At 52.1% G+C, this 18,343-nt stretch overlaps 1 protein-coding gene across 1 annotated transcript in view; it reads left to right on the forward strand.

The window, feature by feature from the left end:
- SMU1 (SMU1 DNA replication regulator and spliceosomal factor) overlaps window positions 1-2,521 on the forward strand; it is a 30,829-nt gene extending 28,308 nt beyond the window's left edge. The window contains exon 12 of the mRNA XM_030566123.1: window positions 2,113-2,521. Coding sequence (XP_030421983.1) covers window positions 2,113-2,211 — 99 coding nt within the window. The 3' untranslated portion in view covers window positions 2,212-2,521. The remainder of the gene's footprint in view (window positions 1-2,112) is intronic.
- Window positions 2,522-18,343: the final 15,822 nt, after the last annotated feature.

The raw sequence follows: 18,343 nt of genomic DNA on the forward strand, positions 1-18,343 counted from the left end.
GCCTGTCAGGGGGCGAGGGTATGGATAGGGGTCAGAGGACAGGGAGCGGGGGGGGTTGGATAAGGGATGGGGTCCCTGGGGGCCTATTAGGGGCGGGGGGGTCCCAGGAGGGGGCAGTCAGGGGACAAGCAGCGGGGGGTGGGTATTAGATGGGTCAGGGATTCTGAGGGGGGCAGCCAGGGGGTGGGAAGTGGGAGGGGTGGATAGGGGGTGGGGCCAGGCTGTTTTGGGCGGCACAGCCTTCCCTACTCCGCCCTCCATACAGTTTTGGAATCCCGATGTGGTCCCTACTCCGCCCTCCATATAGTTTCGGAATCCCCATGTGGCCCTCAGGCCAAAAAGTTTGCCCATCCTGTTCTAAACCATGATCAAGTCATCTCATAACCTTCTCTTGGATGAGCTAAAGAAACTGAGCTACTTAAATGTCAGACCATTTTTGCCCAGAATGATCTTGATCTTAATGGAATGATTTGGACTCCTCAGGCTTTCCAGAGACACTGAAATATCGTGCATTTTAAGAAACTATTTTTGGATGAATAGTACCTTTTTTTTTTTTTTTTTTTTTTTTTTTTTTTTTTAATTTCCAGACTAATATAATAAAATGGACTTAAGGTTGAGAGTACATGTAACATAGCGTAAAATACATTATAGGAATGGTGTAATGGTCCCCCAGACAAGACTTATAAACCAGAGGTTACAATTTATATTAAGGTTCAGTTTATAAATAGTTTATAAAGGATTAATAAAGGATCGTTGCTATAAGCACATTACAGCAATGAATAGTTATAAGCACACCAACAGAAGAACAGATTTAGGAATTATTATTAAAGCTAACATTAAAATCATATAATACACATGTTAAGGAAAGAGTGTCTGTACATAAATTAACCAAAAGTACAAAGTGTGGTTTAAAACTCGTAAAATGCATGTAGTACATAATGTGCAATAACCCGAATTTAGGCAAATGCATATAGTGATACAGTTTAGATATTAACATCCAAATGTTCAGGTACATTACTCATGAATGTTTATACTAAGAGTTGGTTGTGGAGAGCATATATAGTAGATTGTCCCTCAGTAATTGAGCATTTAGAGAAGTATTGCAGTTACTTTCCTGATTTCGCTTCTCCACGGCACTCCAGCTCCTCTCTCCTGGTATTGCCAATGTCCAGTGATGTGTTCTAAATAGATGTTCCTCGACTACCTGATGGCATCCAGTACGATGAGTTGCCACATCAGCCAAGCTTAGTGCTGACCGATTCCGCATTTCCGCAACACTCACTCATTACTGGGGTCCCATGTGCCCAGGGCTCCGACAGTCAGTGTGTGTGTTTGAACCTTGTAACCCCTAGCTCTAAAGGCATGGCCAGAGCGGTGTATTTCTCCACCTTTCGAGCTCGGGCGTTGCAGAAGGCCAGAATCCTGTTCTCAAAGGCCACTGTGATGTCCACACTAGGACGATCTGGTCGCAGTTGGCTGTCCATTCCAGGGATGGCGGAGTTCACGGTTACCTTCCCCAGAGGTGGTGGGATGGCTCTGACTAGGCCAGGGATCTGCAACCTTTCAGAAGTGTTGGGCCGAGTCTTCATTTATTCACTCTAATTTAAGGTTTCGTGTGCCAGTAATACATTTTAACATTTTTAGAAGGTCTCTTTCTTTAAGTCTGTAATATATAACCAAACTATTGTTGTATGTAAAGTAAATAAGGTTTTTAAAATGTTTTTAAGAAGCTTCATTTAAAATTAAATTAAAATGCAGAGCCTCCCCGCACTGATGGCCAGGACCTGAGCAGTGTGAGTGCCAGTGAATATCAGCTTGCATGCTGTCTTCGGCACGCGTGCCATAGGTTGCCTACTCCTGGACTAGGCAGTCTTGGATGGCGTTGTGTCACAGCTGCCTGCCATTGGTCTGGAAAGGGGTTTCCAGCTACACAATATGTGGGGTGGGGTCTCGTTGGCATAGCCACACTTCCTGCATTGCTTGGCCCTAAGTTACTGACATGTGCTCTGAACCTTTACTCATCTTACTGTTGCTTATGCCTGAGAATATGATTTGGTTTGAGGTGATGTGAAGGGAAGACTTGCAGCAGTTTTTTTTCTGTTCCTCCTGTAGGTTCATGAAAAGGATGTAATTGGCATCGCTCATCATCCCCATCAGAACTTGATCGCCACCTACAGTGAAGACGGCCTCTTGAAACTCTGGAAACCATAACTGTTTTTAACTTGCTTTGGAGCATGCTTCTTAATGAAGGGCTGAACATGTTCATGCTTTTATGAGTCCAAATATGCTGAGTATAATTTTCAGTTCAGGAGCCCAGAACTGTTTCAGTACTTGGTCTAAATTAGCTGTACAATGTCAGTACATAGAACACTTTCATTACCCTGTATCTGGGTAGTTAAAGCAGTTTAATTGCTGTAGAAGTGATTATTCTGTCTTGTGAAGTCTGTACCTTTCCTTTGTGCTGTTTATAGATGGAAAAACAACCATCAATTTATAAATGATTGACTTTCTAAGAAGTGTAGCAGATGGCTCATTTCTTTCTTTCAGGGAATGAGAATGGAATAAACAGGAGGAGAGAGTCTCCACCTTTGCAAAGATGGGTTCTATTGATCCTAAGCTACTTTGCTTTTTCAGGACAAAAGTATTCTAATACAGTGGGGTTTTCTGCTGCATTTAAAAATTTATTAAAGTAAATATCTGAAATGAAAATTACACAGGTTGAGAGGGAAGGTACTGTACATCTGGGGTCAGGCTTGGGTTATGGGGGTGTGGCAAACTGCCGGTACTGTTACGCTGGGTCTCACGCTTTCTCTTTGGGGAAGGTTCAGGGCGCCATTGCTTGCTTCTGAACCGGTATTTTAATTACCCCACTAGTTTTCCTTGAGGAGGGGAGTGGAGAGGGAGGGACCTGGGCCCGCCCTCTTCTCCAGGTCCCAACCCAGGGGCCCTGAGGTTTGTGGTGAACCAATTGAACTAGCGGTTCCTTCCCCTGGGCTACTTCCCTCTCCTGCCCTTCAGCTTGGGAAGGGGCTTCTAGCCTTCCTTCTACACAAGCCAGGTGCCCCTTACCTAGGGTTCCTTTTGGATTTCTCAGCCCACTGCAGCACTCCTCCAAACTTTCCTTTTGGTCTCTCTGTTCCAACTCCTTCAAAATGCTCTCTGCTCCAACTCCCACACTGTCTGACTGAAGCAGGGGTTTTTATCACATGACTGACTGCTGGTGCTCTAATTGGCTTCAGGTGCTCTAGTTAGTCTATAACAAACCTTCCTCCCCTTGCAGGAAATAAGGCTCCCTGCTAACACTCTCCTGCTGCCCTCTAGCCATGCTGTATCACATATCTCCCCTCCCCCACCCCTGCTCAGCACCAAGGGGTTGGGCTACTTGGGACGAGAGGCAGTGCCATCGCGATAGGCCATCAGCGTTGCCATGTTGGCTTCCAGCTCTATGCTGGACCCGAAAATAGAAAGGCTGCAGAGAGAGGAACCACCTCGTCACTCTGGCGTTCTTCTCCTTGTTCCTGTGCATCCACTGGAGCGGGGCGTGGTCTGTCACGAGGGTAAACCGGCGCCCCAAGAGATAGTAGCGGAGAGTCTCCATAGCCCATGTTATCGCCAGACATTCCTTTTCAACAACAGCGTACTTTTGTTCCTTGGGCAGGAGCTTCCGGCTGAGGTACAAGATGGGGTGCTCCTCCTCCCCTGCCATCTGGGAAAGGACGGCACCGAGCCCCACCTCTGAGGCGTCCGTTTGTAGGATGAATTCCTTCTCGAAGTCTGGGGCTATGAGTACTGGATGGCAGCATAGCGCTGTCCGTAAATCTGCAAATGCTTCTTCTGTCGCATCAGTCCACTTTACTATCTCGGAGCCCCGAGCTTCTACCAGATCCATCAATGGCCCTGCTCTTGTGGCAAAATGAGGGATGAATCTCTGATAGTATCCTACTATCCCTAAAAATGCTCTGACCTGCTTTTTGCGGATTGGTCGAGGCCAACCTTGTATTGCCTCCACTTTGTTCCATTGGGGCTTTACCAAACCTCTCCCTACTACATGCCTGAGGTATCTGGCCTCAGCTAGTCCTATCACGCACTTGAGAGGGTTAGCAGTGAGACTGGCCTTTCTCAGGGCGTCCAGCGCTGCTACTTTTTCTCGGTGCGTTTCCCAGCCAGGGCTATGTATGACTATGTCGTCTAGATAGGCGGTGGCATACTTGGCATGGGGTCGTAATAACTTTTCCATAAGTCTTTGGAATGTTACAGGGGCCCCATGGAGTCCAAAAGGGAGGACAGTGTATTGAAACAGGCCATCGGGTGTAGAGAAGGCAGTCTTTTCCTTGGCATCCTTGGCCAGGGGAATTTGCCAATATCCTTTGGTCAGATCCAGAGTGGTTAGGTATCGGGCCTTGCCTAACTGATCAACTAGCTCGTCAATGCATGGTATCGGGTAGGCATCGAAGTGGGATACTTCATTCAATTTCCGGAAGTCGTTACAAAACCTCAGGGTGCCATCAGGCTTGGGGACTAGGACGATCGGACTGGACCACTGGCTGTGGGATTCTTCAATGACCCCGAGTTCCAGCATCATCTTCACTTCCATCCTAATTTCTTCCCTTTTAGCTTCCGGTATTCGGTATGTTCTTATCGTCACCCTTACTCCAGGGCTGGTGACAATATGATGTTGGACTAGTGTTGTTCGGCTCGGTTGTGTACAGAATATGTCCTGGTTCCAGTGGATCATTTCAATGACCTCTGTTCGTTGTTTTGGGGTTAATTCAGGAGATATCTTTACCTGTCCCTGTGGGTCTGTCTGAGGTAGAGCTCCTCGAATGACCAGACACGTCTCTCTGTCATGCCAGGGCTTCAGTAAGTTGATGTGGTAGATTTGCTCTGGCTTTCAGTGGTCTGGTTGTCTAACCTTATAGTTCACTTCCCCAATGGCTTCCGCTATCTCATATGGTCCGTGCCAACTGGCTAGAAGTTTGCTTTCTGCTGTTGGTACTAACACCGTCACCCGTTCCCCTGGCTGAAATCTCCGTACTTTCACCCGACGGTTGTAATATGTCCGCTGGGCCTCTTGTGCTTTTTCCAAATGTTCCTGTACTATCGGGGTTACTCGAGTTATTTGCTCTCTCACCTGTGTCACATGCTCAGTGACATTCTTTCCTGGGTTGGGTTGTTCCTCCCAATCTTCCCTGGCGATATCTAATATCCCGCGTGGGTGGTGTCCATATAATAGTTCAAAGGGAGAAAAACCCATGGACGCCTGGGGGACTTCCCGTGTAGCGAACATTAGATACGGTAGAAGGGTATCCCAGTCTTTTCCATCCTGTGCTACCACCTTCCAGATCATACTTTTAAGGGTACAATTAAATCGCTCGACCAGTCCATCTGTTTGTGGATGGTAGATTGAGGTCCGTATGGCCTGGATGCGGAGCAGGGCACAAGTCTTTCATTAGTTTTGACATGAACGGGGTTCCCTGGTCTGTCAGGATCTCCTTAGGGATGCCCACTCTGGCAAAAACCTGTAGTAGTTCTTTTGCTATTGCCTTGGATGTGGGATTTCTTAAAGGAATGGCCTCTGGATACTGCGTGGCATAGTCAAGGATGACCAGTACATTTCGGTGGCCCTGTGCCGATTTTTCTAATGGGCCCACTATGTCCATGGCTATCCTCTCGAAAGGGACGTCAATAATAGGCAAATGTACTAATGGGGCCCGTAAGTGAGGTTGGGGGCTATGCAACTGGCATACAGGGCAGGAGGCACAATAATGCTGGACTTCTGCATGTATCCCTGGCCAATAAAACCTTCTTAGGATTCTATCCAGTGTCTTGTCTACCCCAGATGTCCCCCAAATACATGACTGTGAGCTAACTCTAGTACTGCCCTTATGTGTTTCCGTGGGACTAAGAGTTGCTCTACTTCTTCCCCTCGTATTTGCTCTATCCTGTACAAAAGATCGCGTTGCACATAATATGGCCTTGGGCCTTTGATTTTTCCTTCCACAGGCACACATTTACTTCCACTACCTCCTCCCTCACGTTCGCATATAATGGATCTTCGGCCTGGTCCTGCCCAAAGGTCTCACATGCAGTACCGAACTGACCTAATTCTAGGGAGCCTATATCTACTCTTCCCCCTGGGGTGCTCCCACTTGGGCTAGGAACCGCCTCAGAGTCTTCCTTGGCCTGAATTATCTCCTGGTCTCCTGAGCGGGTTCGTCTACCCACAAGGGAATTTTTTTGATTCACTGCTAGAATCCTGGTCCCTAACCTTTTATCTGCCCTTCGTTCTCGCCTTGACCTTCGGGGTTTTCCAGGGGATTACAATAACTCTGGAGCAAATTCGGCAAACATTGGGGTGAGGCTATCTGTAGTTGCCTCCGTCTCAGCCTGGGGGTTGCTACCCTCCCTTGGCTCTATTGGGATAAGTAAGTTCTCAAACCTGGGGAAGTCTCTCCCAATCAAAACAGGGTAGGGGAGCTTGGGGACTACCCCTGCAGAAACCCTGGTAGTATTCCCCTGGATCTCAATCCGTACTGGAATTGTAGGGTAAAAATTCACGGTACCATGTACGCACGTTACCCCTGTGTTTTTGGCCCGGGTTAGTTGGTCTGTTCCCACCAACTTCCCCGAGACCAGTGTGACAGCACTCCTGGAATCTATTAATGCTATGGTCTTTATACCATTCATTTTTACTGGTCTGGTATATCTATGTGATGTCACTGTGACCCCTACCAGGCCGATTAGACCACATTGCTCCCCGTAATCCCGCAGATTACACTGCATAGGTTCTTCCTTGTTGGGGCATTGGGCTGCTATATGCCCCAATTCTCCACACTCATAACACCGACCCCTTATTCCAGTTGTCACCCTCTGCCTGGGGCTATTTGGCCGGCCCCCCCCACTTTCTTTCCCAAACTCCCAGGTCCCTTCCTGGCCTCAGTGTCTTTCCTCACAGTTACAGTTCTCCTATAGTTCTCAACAGCCCGGGGCCTTGGGTTTGGGGTTGGCTTCCTGGATTGCCGTGTCTCCCCACCTGGGGTCTGGAACACTTCGTGGGCTGCCAGCTGTCTTTCCACGAGGGAGACCAACTCATCACAGGTAGAGGGATCATTCTGGCCAACCCAAGACCTGAGACCTGGTGGTAGCCCCCTCATATACCAGTCCAATACCAGTACCTCCATCATCTTCTCAGAGCTAAGGGCCTCAGGGCACAGCCATTTCCGGGTCAGGTGGATCAGGTCAAACAATTGTGATCGGGGTGTCTTGTCCTCCGTATATCGCCACTCATGGAACCTCTGGGCTCGCAGTGCCGTCGTTACTCCGAACCTGGCCAGGATCTCTGCCTTTAGCTGGGAATAATCTGCTGCAGCCTCTGCAGCCATATCGTAGTAGACCTGGGCTTCCCCACACAGGACTGGGGCAAGGATACCAGACCATTGATCTCGGGGCCAGGCCTCCCGCACGGCTGCTCTTTCAAAACCCAGGAGGTATGCCTCCACATCATCCTCCTGTGTCATTTTCTGTAGGCAATGGCTAGCCTGTACGGTCCGGGTCCCTTCACAGTTGCGATTCTGCTCCTTATGGGCCTTCATCTGGTTCACCAGGTTCTGAGCAGCCTGACTCATCAACAGATAATTGGTCTCCTGCTGCATTCTAGTCGCCTCCTGTTGGGCGGTGGCTTGGACCCGGGTAGCCTCCTGCTGTGCCACGGTGGCTTGTAGAAGGGCCTTGACCATGTTGTCCATCTTAAGGATAAGACGGTTACTCACCTTTGTAACTGTTGTTCTTCGAGATGTGTTGCTCACATCCATTCCAGTTAGGTGTGCGCGCCGCGTGTGCACGTTCGTCGGAAACTTTTTACCCTAGCAACTCCAGTGGGCCGGCAGGTCGCCCCCTGGAGTGGCGCCGCCATGGCGCCCAATATATATCCCTGCCGGCCCGCCCGCTCCTCAGTTCCTTCTTGCCGGCTACTCCGACAGTGGGGAAGGAGGGCGGGTGTGGAATGGATGTGAGCAACACATCTCGAAGAACAACAGTTACAAAGGTGAGTAACCGTCTTTTCTTCTTCGAGTGATTGCTCACATCCATTCCAGTTAGGTGACTCCTAAGCCATACCTAGGCGGTGGGGTCGGAGTGAGAAGTCGCGGCACGGAGCACTGCAGTTCCGAAGGCCGCATCCTCCCTCGACTGCTGGACCAGGGCGTAGTGGGAAGCAAAGGTGTGGACCGATGACCAGGTCGCTGCCCGACAGATTTCCTGGATGGGCACGCGGGCAAGGAAAGCCAGCGACGACGCCTGCGCCCTGGTAGAATGCGCAGTCACACGGCCCGTAGGGACATGGGCCAAGTCATAACAGGTCCTGATACAGGACGTAACCCAAGAGGATACCCTCTGGGAGGAGATAGGAAGCCCTTTCATACGATCTGCTACCGCCACGAAAAGCTGGGGGGATTTTCGGAAGGGCTTAGTCCTCTCTATGTAGAACGCGAGAGCCCTACGGACATCCAGCGAGTGGAGCTGCTGCTCCCTGCCTGAGGAGTGAGGTTTTGGGAAAAAAACCGGAAGGAAAATCTCTTGGTTGACGTGGAAGGCTGAGACCACCTTGGGCAGAAAAGCAGGGTGTGGTCTCAGCTGCACCTTGTCCTTGTGGAAGACCGTATATGGGGGGTCTACCACAAGAGCTCGGAGCTCCGACACCCGTCTAGCTGAGGTGATAGCCACTAGAAAGGCAGTTTTCCAAGAGAGGTAGAGCAGGGAGCAAGTAGCTAACGGCTCAAAGGGGGGCCCCATGAGCCGGGACAACACCAGGTTAAGATCCCAGGTTGGAGCAGGGGGACGGACGTTAGGGAATAAACGTTCCAGCCCTTTAAGGAATCTTGACACCGTCGGGTGAGAAAAAACGGAGCGACCGTCCGCACCCGGGTGAAAGGTGGAGATAGCTGCTAGGTGGACTCGCAACGACGATAAGGCCAGACCTTGCCCTTTGAGGGACCAAACGTAGTCTAAGATTTCGGTTATCGAAACTTCCATAGGGCGGAGATTTCTCTCTACGCACCAACAGGAGAAGCGCTTCCATTTCGCCGAATATGTAGCTCTTGTGGATGGTTTCCTGCTGCTCAAGAGCACCTCTCTCACAGGCGTGGAGCAGCGCAGCTCGGAACCAGTCAACCACGCAGGAGCCACGCCGCTAGGTGCAGCGACTGCAGGTCTGGGTGACAGAGGGTCCCGTGGTCCTGGGTAATCAGGTCCGGATGAAGGGGCAGGGGAACTGGGTCGGCTATGGCCAAGTCCAGCAGCATGGTGTACCAGTGCTGCCTGGGCCATGCCGGGGCCACCATGATCACGAGAGCCCTGTCTCTGCGCATCTTCAGGAGGACCTTGTGGACCAGAGGGAACGGGGGAAACGCATAGTACAGGTGGGTCGACCACTGGATGAGGAAGGCATCCGCTATCGACCCCGGCTCCCTGCCCTGAAAGGAACAGAACGCTTGGCACTTCCTGTTCCCCTTGGACGCGAAGAGGTCCACCCGGGGATAACCCCACCTCCGGAAAATGGAGAGAGCGATGTCCGGGCGAAGGGACCACTCGTGTGACAGGAAGGATCTGCTCAATCGATCCGCCAGTGTGTTCCGTACTCCAGGGAGGAAGGAAGCCCTGAGGTGAATGGAGTGGGCTACGCAAAAGTCCCAGAGTCGTATCGCCTCGTGGCACAGGGAGGAGGACCTGGTGCCGCCCTGCTTGTTGATATAGTACATGGTCGTCGTGTTGTCCGTGAACACGGCGACACAACGACCCTGAAGCTGATGACAGAACGCTTGACAAGCAAGGCGGACCGCTCTCAACTCCCACATGTTGATGTGTAGCCCCACCTCCTCCTGGGACCACAGGCCCTGTGTCCGCAGGGCCCCTAGGTGGGCCCCCCAGCCTAGATCTGAGGCATCCGTTGTCAGGGATACCGAGGGCTGAGAGGGGTGGAAGGGAAGACCCGCACATAATACGGACTGGTCTAACCACCAGCCGAGAGAATCTAAGACCTTCTGGGGGATTGTGACTAACATGTCTAACGGTTGCCTTGCCGGCCTGTAATGACTGATAAGCCACAGCTGGAGAGGCCTCATGTGGAGCCGAGCGTAGTCGGTCACAAAGGTGCACGCCGCCATGTGGCTTAACAGGGTTAGACATGTCCTCACTGACGTCAATGGGGCTGACCGCAAACGTTGAACGATCGCCGCCATGGTCTGGAACCGCTGCAGAGGCAGCGAGGCCCTGCCCACAGTGGCGTCCAGGACGGCCCCGATAAATTCCACCTTCTGCGTGGGCCTCAGGGTGGACTTGTCTGTGTTTATCAAGAGGCCCAGACTTGCAAACATGCCGGTGATCAGGCGGACATGGCTGTTGACTTGCTGTTCCGACGTGCCCCGAATCAACCAGTCGTCCAGATAAGGGAACACGTGGACACGGTTGCGCCGAAGATGCGCCACGACAACTGCCATGCATTTTGTAAACACCCTCGGGGCCGTGGACAGGCCGAATGGGAGGACTGCAAATTGATAATGAAGAGCCCCCACAACGAAGCGGAGAAAGCGTCTGTGGCGTGGCCAAATGGCAATATGGAAATACGCGTCCTGCATGTCGAGGGCGGCGTACCAGTCTCCCGGATCCAGGGATGGAATAATGGTCCCCAGGGATACCATGCGGAACTTCAACTTCACGAGGTATTTGTTGAGTTCTCGCAGGTCGAGGATAGGCCTGAGGCCCCCCTTGGCCTTGGGGATCAGAAAGTAGCGGGAATAAAATCCCTTGCCTTTCTCGTTTTCCGGAACCGCCTCTATAGCTCCTTTGCTGAGGAGCGTCTGCACCTCCTGCCGAAGGAATTGCTCGTGAGAGGGGTCCCTGAAGAGGGACGAGGAAGGAGGGCGGGAAGGAGGAAATGAAACAAACTGCAGGCGGTATCCCGTCCGCACCATGCTTAAGACCCAGCGGTCCGATGTTATTTGGGACCACGCCGGGAGGAAAAACGAAAGGCGGTTGGAAAACGGGGGGGAAGGATCCATAGGGGAAACTGTTACCGCGCCCTCGGGCGCACCTTCAAAATGAAGGCTTAGGACCAGGCGGGGGTTTTGAGGAGCCTTGGTTCTGCCCCCCTTGGTTCCCCGACTGCCTGCGCCTTCCGTTCCTGCCGCGGCGCCTGTAAAGGTCCTGCCGCTGGCGGAACTGGGAAAACGGCCTACGTTGCTGCTGTTGTTGCGACCTAAAGGGTCTACGCTGCATCACGGGGGTGTGCATCCCGAGGGACCGCATAATAACTCGGTTGTCTTTTAGACTCTTGAGTCTGGGGTCTGTCTTATCAGAAAACAGGCCCTGGCCTTCGAAAGGAAGGTCCTGTATGGTATGCTGGAGCTCCGGCGGAAGGCCGGAAACCTGCAGCCAGGAGATGCGACGCATCGTAACTCTTGACGCGAGGGTACGGGCAGCCGAGTCCGCAGCGTCCAAGGAGGCTTGTAAGGCCGTGCGTGCGACCTTCTTGCCTTCGTCCAAGATGGCCGTAAACTCTTGGCGAGCATCCTGTGGCAGCAGCTCCTTAAATTTGTCCACTGCCACTCAGGAATTAAAGGCATATCTGCTCAGCAGGGCCTGCTGGTTGGAGACCCTGAGCTGCAGCGCCCCAGCCGAATACACCTTACGGCCAAGGAGGTCCATCCGCCTGGCTTCTCTGGATTTGGGGGCTGGAGCCTCCTGGCCGTGACGCTCCCTATCGTTCACTGATTGCACCACCAGTGAACCCGGAGTCGGGTGTACATGGAGATATTCGTATCCCCTAGAAGGGGCCATGTACTTCCTCTCGACGCCTTTCGCTGTCGGAGGGATGGAGGCCGGGGACTGCCAGATGGTGTTGGCGTTGGCCTGGATGGTCCGTATGAATGGCAGGGCGACCCTGGTGGGAGCATCAGAAGAGAGGATGGTTACAATTGGATCCTCTATCTCCGAGACCTCCTCTGCCTGCAGACTCAGATTTTGAGCCAATCGCCTGAGGAGGTCTTGGTGCGCCCTGAGATCCAGCGGGGGGGGACTGTTGGAGGAGGTACCCGCCACCGCCTCATCCGGGGAGGAGGAAGATGAGACCCCAGGCACGAGAGTGTCTAACTGGGGGTCTTCCTCAGCCCTCGCCTCTGCCTCCGGAGCCGCAGCGGAGTCCTGCTGCTTGGACCCGTCCTCCCCTTCCGGGGAGGGAGGGGGGCGAGACAACGAGGCTTCAGGGGCCCTACGCTCCGCAGTCGCCGGTCTAGCAGGGAGCTGCTGGGGGCCCTGGGCCTGATGGTATGCCCAGGGTGTCCAGAATCCCCACTGTTGTGGGCCTTGGTCCTGCAGCGGCGGATCACCGAACAGCGCCGCCTGCCTGTCGGTGCCCAGCGCATACCCGCTGTCCGTCTGGGAAGATACGGACGGCTGTCTCGAGGGCCATGGTGGGGCCGACCCTGGATGGTAAGGGTCTGCGCGGGCCGGCACGGAGGATCGTCTCGGTGCCGGGGACCGGTGCCGGGAGTCATATCGGTGCCGGGATCGGGATCGGGACCGGGATCTGTCACGGTGCCGGGATCCTGATCGGTACCGGGCGCCGCTTCGGTGCCGGGACCTGCCACCAGCTCGGTGCCGGGAGGTCGACCGGGACCTGCCACCAGCTCGGTGCCGGGAGGTCGACCGAGACCGGGACCTGCCACCAGCTCGGTGCCGGGAGGTCGACCGGTGCGGCGAGTAGCGTCGGGACCTGCTCCTGGAATCGCGGTGCCGGTGTCGACGACTGGAGCCTGACCGCGACCGTCTCGATGCCGACCGGTGCCGCGAGTGCGACCGGTACCGCTGAGGGGAGCGGTGCCGGGACTGCGAGCGGCGTCGGGATCTGGAGCGCCCAAGACGTCGGGACCTGGATCGTGAACGACTGCCTCTGGGCGGTGCCGATATCATGGGCTTGCCTCTGGACGTGACCCGCACCGGAGGTACCGGGGGTGGCAGCCGAGTGGGCTCAGTCAGGGCAATAAGGTCCCGAGCCGAGGCGAAGGTCTCCGGTGTGGACGGGACCACTATCTCAACCCCAGATCTCATGGGGGAGCTCGGTGGTACCGGACTCAACGGACCCGCCGGGCCCGGAGTCAACGGTGCTGACGGTGCCGGCGGCGCCACGGCCGATGTCGAGGCCGGGCGCTCTAGCCGGGTCTGCCTGGCCGGAGTATCAGACTTCGACGGCCTTGGCTCTGACTCCAGTGCCGGAGAAGGTCGGTGCCGAGGAGTCTTCTCGGTGCCGGAGCGATCCGGTGCCGGTGCCGATACCACGGCCTGCGAAGCCGTCGGGTCAAGTGCCGCCTCCATTAGGAGAGTTCGGAGCCTTTGATCCCTCTCCTTCTTTGTCCTCGGCTTAAAAGCCTTACAGATGCGGCACTTGTCAGATCTGTGCGATTCCCCGAGGCACTTCAGGCACGCTTCGTGGGGATCGCTGGTAGGCATGGGCTTCTTGCAGGCCGCACACTGCTTGAAGCCCGGCGAAACAGGCATGAGCCTGGCGCCGGGTGCCGGGAAGGGCTAAGCCCCCGGCGAAGAACTACTTAACAACTATTTAACTTAACTATCTACTTAACAAACTAATTAACAACTATAATGGAACTATAGATGAACGATAGATAAACGATAGAGAACTAGGAGAGCTAGGGACGTGGAGGACAGCTATGCCGCGCTCCACAGTTCCAACGACCGACACGGCGGTAAGAAGGAACTGAGGAGCGGGCGGGCCAGCAGGGATATATATTGGGCGCCATGGCGGCGCCACTCCAGGGGGCGACCTGCCGGCCCACTGGAGTTGCTAGGGTAAAAAGTTTCCGACGAACGTGCACGCGCGGCGCGCACACCTAACTGGAATGGATGTGAGCAATCACTCGAAGAAGAAGAGAGGGTTTTGCCTAACCCTGGACTAAGTCCCCAGTGCGCAGATCCCACTCTTGACACCACATGTGGCAAATTGCCGGTACTGTTACGCTGGGTCTCGCGCTTTCTCTTCTTTGGGGAAGGTTCAGGGCGCCATTGCTTGCCTCTGAACCGGTATTTTAATTACCCCACTAGTGTCCTTGAGGAGGAGAGTGGAGAGGGAGGGACCTGGGCCCACCCTCTTCTCCAGGTCCCAACCCAGGGGCCCTGAGGTTTGTGGTGAACCACTTGAACTAGCAGTTCCTTCCTCTGGGCTACTTCCCTCTCCTGCCCTTCAGCTTGGGAAGGGGCTTCTAGCCTTCCTTCTACACAAGCCAGGTGCCCCTTACCTAGGGTTCCTTTTGGATTTCTCAGCCCACTGCAGCACTCCTCCAAACTTTCCTTTTGTCTCTCTTCAAAACTGCTCTCTGCTCCAACTCCCACACTGTCTGACTGAAGCAGGGGTTTTTATCACATGACTGACTGCTGGTGCTCTAATTGGCTTCAGGTGCTCTAGTTAATCTATAACAAACCTTCCTCCCCTTGCAGGGAATAAGGCTCCCTGCTAACACTCTCCTGCTGCCCTCTGGCCATGCTATATCACAACAGTTATAGATACCGTTTGCAAGGATGAAAAGATACATACATATTGCATAACCGGCATAGACCCAGACTGGGGTGTAAGGGTTTTTAAAGTGTCAGTGAATAAGTGGGCTCGGGTTCACCACCCATGGAATGAATAAGGAGTCCAAGTCAGTATCGGTTTAGTGGATAGGTACATGGGTGGGGTGCATCCCTTGGTCCCTCAGGGAAACAAGTGGGTTATTTCCCTGATCGGCTGTCTCAATTACTCAGTGTGGTATTGGCGGTGTCCGGTGATGTGTTCGGTATAAATGTGTCTGGACCACCTGATGGTGTTGGACACCATGAGCTGTCTCATGAGCTGGGCGTAGCGTCGACCGACCCCACATGCTCTCAGAACCAGCTCGTTGCGGGGGTCCCATGAGCCCAGGGCTCCCACAATCAGGGTGTGTACCTGGACTTGGTAGCCCTGGGCTCTCAGGGTCTCAGCCAGCGAGGCGTACTTCGACTCCTTCCATGCTCGGGCCTCGTGGAAGGCAGGGGACAGGTTTTCGAAAGGCACCATGACGTCTACCAGGAGGCCTTCTTCTTTTCTGTGTCTGTCACGACGATGTCAGGTCACAGTCGGCTGTCTGTCCCGGGGATGGCGGAGTCGACGGTGATCTTCCCCAGGGACAGTGGGATGGCTTTCACTGGTTGGTTCTGGATGGCATTGCTGCAGTGCTACCAGGCTCCGGAGTGCCTGATGCCAACTATCTAACTTGATCCTCATTTAACAAAGTATCCTTCTGGCTTCTATGCAGCAGAACCACCCACAGATGGCTTACATGACAAGAAGCTGCACATGTGGGCTTTGCTCCCAGCTGCATTCTGACTACCTTGGAAAACAGGTTGAGGCCACCCTGAAGAAAGGATCAATACAGGCTTCTGTGTGCATTTTTAGTTAATTACTTCCAGCCGTCCCCACACTGTATTACAAGGTCTAGCAACACCCCTGCCTGCCTCCTTTTCTCCTCCCCCCACCAGCTAGTTTGAGCGTAAAACACCACTTAATTCAAGCTAGAGGTGTGTGTATGGGATAGGATTCAGGTTGGGGCAACATTCAAGTTCTACTTCAAGCTAACGCTATAGTGAAGACAACCCTTTGGACCTGTCAAACTGTGCGCTGTCTTCATTTGAGATAACACAGTTTCCTGCAAACAATCACCAATGTCTTTAAAAGCTGTCTGCTGTTCCTTGTTTTCATGGTACAGTTTTATTTCTATGCGTTTGTTTCAAAATATAGATTTAATTTTGTTTTCACACACAAAACCATTTGCTTGGATCTCTAGTGCACTATTTCTTGTCTTCATCTTTGTACTAAATGCTTTGTTCCTAAAGGAGTATTTGAAACCAGGGTAACTTCCCTATAACTGACAGACAATAGATCTAGTTTAGACTCATCTGCTGGGTGGTGGTATTAAGAAGGCAACTTGTGATGGACCCCTTTGATTTGTTACATCCCCTGTGGCTTTGTCTTTCGGTTCACATGGAGCTGTGAGAAGGTGGACCAGAAATACATCATCATAAAGAAAACTATCCCCATTGGACTAGGCCCCGTTCATTAAAACTGTAGTGTTCAGTTCCCATTAGTTTGTATGGGTCTGGTTTAAAAGGAGTTTTTACTTCATCAGACATAGCAATATTTTAGAGAGCAGAGTAGTTACTTTCCTACCTCTGTAATTGGTAATTTTAGATGTTTCTGGGGATAATTTATGCTATTTTGCATCAGCCAGTCATGGAGCTGAAAATGAAGATATTTAAGTAGGATCCTCTGTACCTCATGATGTGTCCATACTACGCTTTAACACAGGGACCTGCAAGCCCTTGGGGGGGAGACAGCTAGCATTTGGGGGGGAGACAGCTAGCACATTGTAAAGTGCCCTTTCTCTTCACTCCTCCTCTGGTTCTTGTCACACAGACAACAGAAGTCCAAAGTGCATGTGGTCACCACCTGTCAAAAAGGGTATTGCAGAATTAGAGCAGTGATAAGAGGAGGCAAGAATGATTAGGACAGTGGTTCTCCCCAGGGCTTGTCCTGATCCCACGTAATTAAAAAAACAAAACTCTCCTGGGTTTGTGAATTCATTGGTACAGATGGATGCTTGATCTCCCAGTGGCTCTGTGTTCCCTCCTTTTACTGGCTGTGCCTGTAGCTGAATCTTGTACCAGCTACTGCCACAGCCCCTTTGGATGACTGCAGTAGCTGACAAGCAGTTGGAGGGGGTGCTTTGCAATGAGTGCTGGAAAGGAAATTCAGGCTGCAGATGAAAGATCCATAGAAGGGTCACTTCCCCTCGGGTGTTCTCCAGTGCTCTGCTAGGTCACTCCAATCCTTGACTCTGGGAGCCAGCCTGATCCTGCTTTACTGTGAGAACCCCACTCCTGGGCTGGTCACGCAGAACCTCTGGCATGGAAGCTGCTCTATGGATTGTGCAACCAAATGACACCAGCCAGTATCTCCGGTCCCAGACACAACCCTAGGAACCTCGGTCTTGCAGTGTCCAGTTATGCCCACTGGACGCTGCATGTTTATATGAGTTTGTCAATTTAACGAAGAAATTGATATGTACCAGGCTTGTTATCCCAAGGGGAGTCTCTGACATGCTTCAAACCAAACACACTGCTTCAGGTAGAACGAACAAACAGATTTATTAACTATAAAGAGATTTTAAATGATTGTAAGTCAAAGCACAAGAAGTCAGATTTTGTCAAATGAAATAAAAGCAAAACATTCTAAGCTGACCTTAACCCTTTCAGTGCTCTTACAAACTTAGATGCCTCTACCACAGGCTGGCTGGTTGCCCTTCAGCCAGGAGATCCCCTTTGATCAGCGCTTCAGTCACTTGGTGATGTCTGTAGATGTAGGTGGAAGACAGAGAGCATGGCAAACGTCTCTCCCTTTTAGCATGTTCTTTCTTCCCTCTTGGCTTTGTTTCCCACCACCCATTCAGAGTCAGGTGAGCATTACCTCATCACAGTCCCTGACTGACCAAAGGAAGGGAGGTAACTCACTTGAGAGTCCAACAGATCCTTTTGTTGCTGCCTAGGCCAGCCTCCTTTGTTCCTGTGAGGCTGGGCTGGGTTTGTCCCATACCTGCCCCGATGAGGTGTGAACTGCCTCTCTGCTCTTGGAGAGTTTTTACCAGGCCTTATTTTCAGCCTCATAACTATATACATGAAATTACAGCCTATAACATTACAATAACATTGCTGTAACAATCACTATAACAACAATGCCCAGTGCATCATGAGTCTTTCCAAGACACCCGACATGACAAACTTTACATTGGACACCGCACAATCATTTTACAAGGACGAACGGGGTGTGTGCGTAGCATCTTCTCCCAAGATACAGAGCATCACACCTCCCCCCTTTGGTTACTGCACGAGGGTTAGTCACTGACTAGCTTGAAGGCAGTTTGTGTTACAGTTCTCTTGGCACCTAGCCATCAAGGCCATGAGGCAGCATGCCTCAGTTACCCCATTCACACACAGCAAGCCAGGTTTTTAATCTGCTGTGATAGTTTTAGACCTGTTTACAGGTATTAATTGAAAAGTAGTATTAGCATAAGGTTTAACATCTACGTCAAAATTCTTATCCCCAGAACTTAACATTAATACCAACATTTTTAGCACAGATGGGTATTTACACATATCTTTATGACACCATACCCTTTGTTCAGATAGTGTAGTTTGAGGCTATTTTTTTCCCATTACCCATGGTGTCCTTTGATGTTCTCCCATGTTATCAGTCACTGGCTTTTCT

This window comes from Gopherus evgoodei, chromosome 6 (genome assembly GCF_007399415.2).
Source record: "Gopherus evgoodei ecotype Sinaloan lineage chromosome 6, rGopEvg1_v1.p, whole genome shotgun sequence".
Taxonomy (NCBI): domain Eukaryota; kingdom Metazoa; phylum Chordata; order Testudines; family Testudinidae; genus Gopherus; species Gopherus evgoodei.